Source organism: Fulmarus glacialis, unplaced genomic scaffold (assembly GCF_000690835.1).
Source record: "Fulmarus glacialis isolate BGI_N327 unplaced genomic scaffold, ASM69083v1 scaffold48920, whole genome shotgun sequence".
Lineage (NCBI taxonomy): Eukaryota > Metazoa > Chordata > Aves > Procellariiformes > Procellariidae > Fulmarus > Fulmarus glacialis.
Genome location: NW_009190564.1, coordinates 6,996 through 14,555, shown reverse-complemented (window position 1 = coordinate 14,555; position 7,560 = coordinate 6,996). Strand labels below are relative to the sequence as shown.

The 7,560-nt window shown below is 40.2% G+C and overlaps 1 protein-coding gene across 1 annotated transcript; it reads left to right on the top strand.

The window, feature by feature from the left end:
- Positions 1 to 2,409: 2,409 nt before the first annotated feature.
- On the top strand, positions 2,410 to 7,018 carry ZC4H2 (zinc finger, C4H2 domain containing). Its single transcript, XM_009585807.1, has 4 exons — positions 2,410 to 2,574; positions 3,871 to 4,043; positions 5,204 to 5,366; positions 6,468 to 7,018. Exons 1-4 carry the CDS (start codon positions 2,419 to 2,421, stop codon positions 6,579 to 6,581), a joined length of 606 nt encoding a protein of 201 aa, XP_009584102.1. The 5' UTR covers positions 2,410 to 2,418; the 3' UTR covers positions 6,582 to 7,018.
- Positions 7,019 to 7,560: the final 542 nt, after the last annotated feature.

The window sequence follows — 7,560 nt, the reverse complement described above, 5'->3', positions numbered from 1 at the left end:
TCGGCACCGTGTGCGCCCACGCCGGGGGCGTGCCTTCTCCCTAGCTTTAGGCAGGGCATCTTCACTCTCGCCTTAGGGCACTGGTTTTCGGGCAAAGCCTGAGCTGTCTGTACTGAGCAGGAATTCATGCATCCAAAAGCCAAAACACATTACAAGGGAAGTGAGGGCAGTGGTTTTGGATGTAGCTGGGAGGTGCAAGGCATGCTGACAGTGGGTAACCCCAGAGTGATGAGAAGTGTTTTGGCACACAACGGCTGGAGAGGGGCTATCGGGGAGAGAGGAGAGAGGGCGGGGGACAAAGGCGCTGCCACCAGCATTGCGTGCAGGTGGTCAGGGGGACTTCTGGCTGGTAACAGCACCTCTAAGAAGCACGTTTTACCCATGGAGGAGGTGAATCAGGCAGCAGTGTATGGGCCTCGGCCTTCTTCACACAATACCACAAAGGTGAACAAAGATCAAGCAAAAACACTTGTGTGTCTAGCATCCCAAAACTATTTGTAGAAAGCGATGGGACAACACATACTTTGCAGACTAAGAACAATACTTTTCTACTCAACTGTCTGGTATTTTTTTTCTTAACAGTCATGGGTTGCCACCACTGGGAATAGTAATCTGTATCTCCTATGACTTATTTATATAGAGGAAAGAACTCTACTGTTAAGATTATTTCTGAAGTACCAATGCAACGCAGAATTTTGTATTATTTTGTTGTAAGGAAACAAGCAGCTGTCCCTCTGACCTTCAATTTTTTAATTGTCCCATTTTAAATCTCCTTCATTCATATTATCCCTACCAGGCAACCCATTTCTGAATACATATTGGAGAAGTTATTTATGATACCATTTTTATCTCTTGCAGCTTTATGAACTCCTGAAGTGAGAGAGGGAGGAACCCTGGTCACTTTACTAGCTATAATACTTGGAATAGATAGCCATAATTAGTTGTTCCAGGGACTGACTCTGCTTTCTGCCACTCTTCAGCAAATGGTGGAAGCCCATTGTACCAGTGATGTCTCACGCATTCAAGAAAAGGTTACCAAAACTAGGCGCACAAGCACATACTGAACTCACAAAGACATATTTGGAAACAGAAACGAGGGGACTGAGAGGAGGATTCACAGGCACAATGTCAGAGCCTCCCCAAGAGGGATGGTGACAGAGGGTGAGCTTCGGTCAAATGAAAGCAAGAATAAAATCTATACGGACACCTGCCATATACTTTGAGTACTCAGGCTAGCTTTAAAATTTCTACCTGCCATATACTTTAAAGAAGAGTACTCAGGCTAGCTTTAAAATTTCGTTGGGAATTTTGGTTGGAGTGACAGAAAACAGTCTAGGTACTAGGTGTTACCTGAGTAAAAAGGAATACTACATTCTTGTTCGTTTCACACAAGGTAAAGCAAGGAGCCCTGGAACTCTGGATTACGTGTCTGAGATGTTACATTGCAGCCTCTGGTTAGAAACATTTAAGTGTTTTTGACACATTGGTTACCCAGTATCATATTCTAACTTCCAGCACAGGAAAAATAAGGCCTCTTATTAACTAAATCGCAGGAACAAGAACAGTTTGTTTGTTCTGTGCAACAGCTTGGACAAGTGTTGAATCACAACAGCAGCAGGCTGTTCTGCTGCTTAAAATTGTCTGATGACTGAAACTCACACTTTGATTATTAGCTTTGAGGAGGGAGAGAAGGACTGAGTATCTAAACATTTTTGCGATGGAATTACAGATTGGCACAAATGAAAAAAAAGTATCAGAATGCAGGATACGGGCAGAAACATTTACAAGCATGTGACAGGTACTAGATCTTAGCAAAGAACCAAGAGAATGCAGTTACTTGCAAGTGGGTTGCTGACGGCCAGTGTCATTTGAGTTTTTACTATTCTGATATGTCATTGCTCTGGAATTTTCTTTAACCTGAAGTTGAAGGTAGTATTGTAGCAGTTCAGCTTACTGTCCACATAGTTTTAGTCAGTGTATATGACACTATAACCACCTCCAATTCATTTTAAATTTCCCAGAATCCTGTGCTAAACCTCCCAGATTTTCTGGATTTCTCTACTTTGGAGCTAGGGTTTAATCCGAGTTAACTGATGCAGTAGAACTCTAGCAGTACAAATTCTCTGAATCTACAGTAACTGTTGAAGTCTGACAATGTTCTGTTAATTTCATAACTCAGTATAAGAATTCTCATCGTGCTGAAAAGCTCAGCAAAAGAACTGGGATTAAAATTCAGTTCTCTCATTGCACCTCATCCTTTCTCAGACACGTTTAGTCTCACCCTTGTCTATTACTGCTATTACCTTCTTCTACCTATTCACACATAAAGTGACACCTCACAAAAATATGTTGCAGTGACTTACTGTTGTCTCTCTACATTTTTAATTATCACTGGGATCCAGGAATAAGACTTTGCAGATGGAAAAAATAAAGGCACGACTGAAAGCAGAATTTGAAGCCCTGGAGTCAGAGGAGAGGCACCTGAAAGAATACAAGCAGGAAATGGACCTGCTGCTGCAAGAGAAGATGGCCCACGTGGAGGAGCTGCGACTGATCCATGCTGATATTAATGTGGTATGCAACAGTCCAGCTGCAGACAGCCTGACTAAGACACAGTTGTATATGAATCATTCCACAGCTTGTGGAATTGTGCACATCAGTGAACTATCACTGGTTCAATAATCTGGACTTTACAACACCATCCTAGGATCCTACAAAGGCTGCAAAGTAAATTTACCTCAGGATAACTGTTTTTTCCTGTCTGCGTTGGGCAGGATATTTTGTAATGTTGGCATAGTAAGCATTTCCACCAAGACGATAGATAACCAAGCCCATTGTGGCTACAACTTACCAGTAGCCACAGTAACATCCCTCTGGCAGTCTCATATAAAACTGTTCTTCCCGTTAGTCTTTTCGTATTCAGCACCTGGAAACAGAGAAACTTTGGCAGCTAGGTGGGACTTTTGATTGGAGGTTTTTGGAAAAAAAAGAGATTTTGGGAAAATACATGATATTTATTAAGTTCTTAGTAAGAGCTGACCTTCATCATGAGTGGAACCACCAAACACTAAGAAGCACCATCCTGAAGGGAAGTAATACAAGTAAGATAAAACCAGTTTATAAACAAGGATGATTAGCCAATTAGAGGGGCTAAACAGGGAATATATTTTTAAACCTGCAGTTTTTACTGTTAGGGCACTTACATGACCGTACAGTGGTTTCTAGCTCTGAAGGTATCCGTGCTTTGCACCAGAAAAAAAAGCTCCCTCATTGTAAGCAAGTACAAGCTACGTACTGGAGGGGCAGACTGCATTTATTTATCACTTGAAATGTCTGCTCCCCTACCCAGCTGCACAACCTCAGCCTCTGTTTCATCCTTCCCTCTTTTTTCTGTCAGATTGCCTTTTTCTCTGCTGCTTTTCCCATTTACTGCAGGAAGAGAAGCAGGAACCTTTCCTTAGCTTGTTTGTTAACTTCTAACTATCGGTGTTCAGGTATCTTAGAAACACAGAAAATTAGTTTATTCTAGTTTAATTTCTTTTTTAATGTCCCTTGAGAGTTTTCCATAGCTCCTCACTTGCTCACTTATCTGTAGCCTGTCTACCTGCTTTTTCTGTCGTTCAGAAGGTCATATAGGTTGAGTGCACCTTTTTTAAATGAAAATGCATCTCATATGTCACTTCCAGTTGCTTCTTCCTTGCCCAGTTTTCATCCTCTCAGTGTCTTAACTCTTTGTTTTACTATTGCATTGTCTTCAATCTCTTCCAACTTGAGTGAGAAAAATATCTTCTTTTTGATACAGTCTCTTGCTCAACCAGAGAGCTATTAAAGGAACAGTTCTTTAAAAGCATGTCCACCCTCCTGTTTCAGATGGAGAATACTATCAAGCAGTCTGAGAACGATCTCAACAAGCTGTTGGAATCTACTCGTCGCCTGCATGAGGAGTACAAACCCCTGAAGGAGCATGTAGATGCTTTGCGGATGACTCTGGGATTGCAGAGGCTGCCAGATCTATGTGAGGAGGAAGAGAAACTGTCCCTTGAGTAAGTCTCCAAAGCAAACATTATCTGGCTTTATATCTTCTCTCGATTCTACTGGTTATTTTGTCATTTTACTTTTGTTGGTAGGTGGAAAAAAGAACGTAAGAGGTAAGCATGAAAAACAAAAGTTAACAAAAAAGGGATGTGGGAGCACATGTATTTGATGACATTCAGTCTGAATTTGCTGGATTAATAATCTAAATTTAGATTATTCCAAGCTGCAAGCTCTACACATGACATGCAAAAATTCAAGGGTGGTTGGTTCTCTAGATTTTTATACCGTATGCTGCCTTTTCTAGCAAGACTTTTTTTTTCCTGAAAATAATTTTTTTTTTTTGCTTGTTTACTACGCAGAGGTAGGATGCAATACAAGAAAGGGATACAAAACAAGTATTCTTCAGTTGGTTTGTGCTACTGCTAGTCAGAATTTTACTTTTTGCTGCATGCACATGGCAGTGGCATTTAGCCATACACCTACGACTGTCAACAAGTAAGTTTACCCTAGATGTGGAATAGGTTTGGATAATAAATTACAGTTTCATTTTTAGATATAAAATAGGTAGAGGAGGGTGACAGAATTAGCTACTATTCAAAGAACAGTGTCCTTTGTTTAACAGATCAGTTTTAAATGCAAGTGATGTTTTAAGAAACTTACATCTCTCAACGCCCAACACATTTGGCATCATTTTCACAGACACACAGTTTTCAGGATTTCTTTTGCGTTTCTTCAGAAATGCTGTTTTCCATTCCAAGCACCCTGACACTAAAAAGAATGTATTAATCTACTGCATACAAAATTTATTCATTTTAACAGAATAAAACATAAAAACTAACTTTGACAGAGGTGCATCTAAAGCTGTTAGAGATTAAATATATATGTTGTCTATTTTCCATCCTATTAGATTTATATCCAGTTGTACATCAAGATATCTTAGAAGCTGACAATCTGGCATCTGGCTGAAGTGTATAAATGCAGAGGAAAATACCACCAATTCTATTTGTAAAATAGTCCAAGTGGTGTCTAAGTGTAGGCAATTTGACTCCAGTGGAGGAACATGATAGGGAAATGTGATCCATTACATTTTAACACAAAATACCCTTTACAAACTAATGGAATATTCCAGAAGATGGTTATATTTTTTATTTGTTTTTCTTTTGTCTAGCTACTTTGAAAAGCAGAAAGCGGAATGGCAGACAGAACCACAGGAGCCTCCCATCCCAGAGTCTCTGGCTGCAGCTGCAGCGGCTGCCCAACAGCTGCAAGTGGCTAGGAAACAAGATACCAGACAGACAGCAACTTTCAGACAACAGCCACCTCCAATGAAGGTCAGGAGATGGAATGCGCTGGGTTTTCTCTTTTGTCATTGGAATGTATTACGTTTATAAAGTTGATCAATGTTTACAAAAAGGAAAAATGATGTGTCCCGATTCTGATTTTTCCTGCAGTGGTTCAAATCGAGAGCAACCCCAGTAGACTTAAAGTAGTAGCACCAGTCATCAAGGGCTGAGGACAAGGCTCTATCATTTGACTCCTTTATGACTTAAGAGTCTCCATCAGCAGAGATGTAGGCAATTCCCACTCCTCTTGTGTTTCATGTGGGAGAAAGGCATGTAAGGAAAAAAAAATGCTGGGCAAAAGAAAAACTAATAGCTGGGAGTTAATCTCAAATGGATTCATATTAGAAGCAATGCACATATTTTATGAGGGAGAGTAATTACTGATGGTACAAATTACCAGGAAAGGTGATTGTTTCTTCTGGGATCTTCAAGTCAAGCCTGACATACGGATTAATTTAACCTAACCAGAGGCGCTTAAGTGACAGTTTTACTCTGCTCCTTCTGCAGTCCATAAAAAGAGCTAAGTAATTCCATAGGAGTATTCATCCCACCGAAGTTCCAAAGATTCACTGACTACGGAGACAAACTGACATAAGTACACTCCGTAGTTATGTTCTTACTATCCGGAGCTAGGCCATCAAAAAGCCTTTCTGAAAGTAATATGCTTCAGTCAAATAGAAGTTAAAGAGTAGAGTTCTGTATCTTTGTTAAATATGTAGAATTCATCTAACCACCCGCTGCTGCCTTGAATTCTGTGACATCACAGCTGGCCTTCACTGTAACTTCTCTGACTCAGTGAGCTATTATACATGTAAACATCTTTAAAACACGTGGAACGTTTAACACAAAATAGAGTTTAACGTTAAAGTTACTGATTGCTGAACCGTAGTTTCAATTCAATGAGGTACTCTGAAGTTACTGTACAACCCAGAGACCGGGATTGTATAGAATGTAGCATTGGTTTGCCTTTGAAGGCAAGAAGCCTTAGTTATTTTTTCCTGTACTGTAACTTAGAATATGATACTCAATAACCTGTGTAACAACGCCACTTAAATGTTTGTAACAAGAGGCTGCAATGTCGCATTTCAGGCATGTTTATCGTGTCACCAACAAATTCATCGGAATGCGCCCATATGTCCACTCTGCAAAGCAAAGAGCCGATCTCGGAATCCCAAAAAGCCCAAGAGGAAACAGGACGAATGAAACCCAGAAGATTGACAAGCAAACACGTGACCTGTTCCAGTACTCTTCCAGTAGAACCGCAAACCTGGCCAGACTTTACTACGTGCAGACTCAAGTATGACCGACCCATTGTTTTACTATTTAATGCAATGTAAGCACAATGCTCCTGTTCTGTCTTAATTTCCTTCCAGTCCTTAGGATTTGGTTTTAGGAAAGTAAGTATTACTGGTGCTACAGTTTAACGTTTCAGTCATTCCATCTTTTGGACTCCTAAACAAAGCAGAATTCTTATGCAAGTATCCTAAATGCCAGGCTATTCCTATTGGCCAAACGTGATCACCACAAATGCTTTTATGTCCTCTTTTTAAAAACAGATGTTACTAGGAGATTATTCTGTTTTCTCCTGATAACAGGAGACTATTTGAAGTGCTGAAATAGCAGACTGTCTGTTTGTTTCACTAAAGAACAATCTGTTTTCCAAGCTAGTAAGACTGCACAGGTTTGGGTATCCAGTAGAGCTCTTTTTATACAGGAAATGTTCAGGGAAAAAAAGAAATTGGTTATACAGGAAATCAGTGCATTAAGGACACACGTGAGTTTTGATTTACTGAGTTTGATTGTACCATTCCCTCAAACTTGACTTAAAATTTGGAAGGGGGATCAAGTTGCTGGCTATGTATGAATTTCTAAAAATTATGTAATTGTGATGTTTTAACATCTTAATATGGTATTATTTTCAGCAGTCAGAAGACTGATTGACTTAAGTACAAGGCTCAAATGAACTGTTAGTGCTCCTCCTAGGCTCTGTGGCCAGTCAGCTCACGGTGGTTCTCCAGGAAACACGCACGAAAAATCCCAAATCTCTATGTGCACAGGCTGCAACATCAGCTATTCTGCACGTCTTCTACTCCTGGTTTCTACAGCCAAAATCTCCTCCACTGGAGCACAGGGAAGTTCAGTAACATGCACCAGGAACAGTGTAAACTAAAAATTATGTATT

Excerpts from the sequence above, each read along its gene's own strand:
- ZC4H2 (XM_009585807.1), top strand. The coding sequence starts at position 2,419 with ATGGAAAAAATAAAGGCACGACTGAAAGCAGAATTTGAAGCCCTGGAG. Across the intron at positions 4,044-5,203 it reads GAAGAGAAACTGTCCCTTGA|CTACTTTGAAAAGCAGAAAG; the intron begins GTAAGTCTCCAA and ends TCTTTTGTCTAG. Across the intron at positions 5,367-6,467 it reads AACAGCCACCTCCAATGAAG|GCATGTTTATCGTGTCACCA; the intron begins GTCAGGAGATGG and ends GTCGCATTTCAG.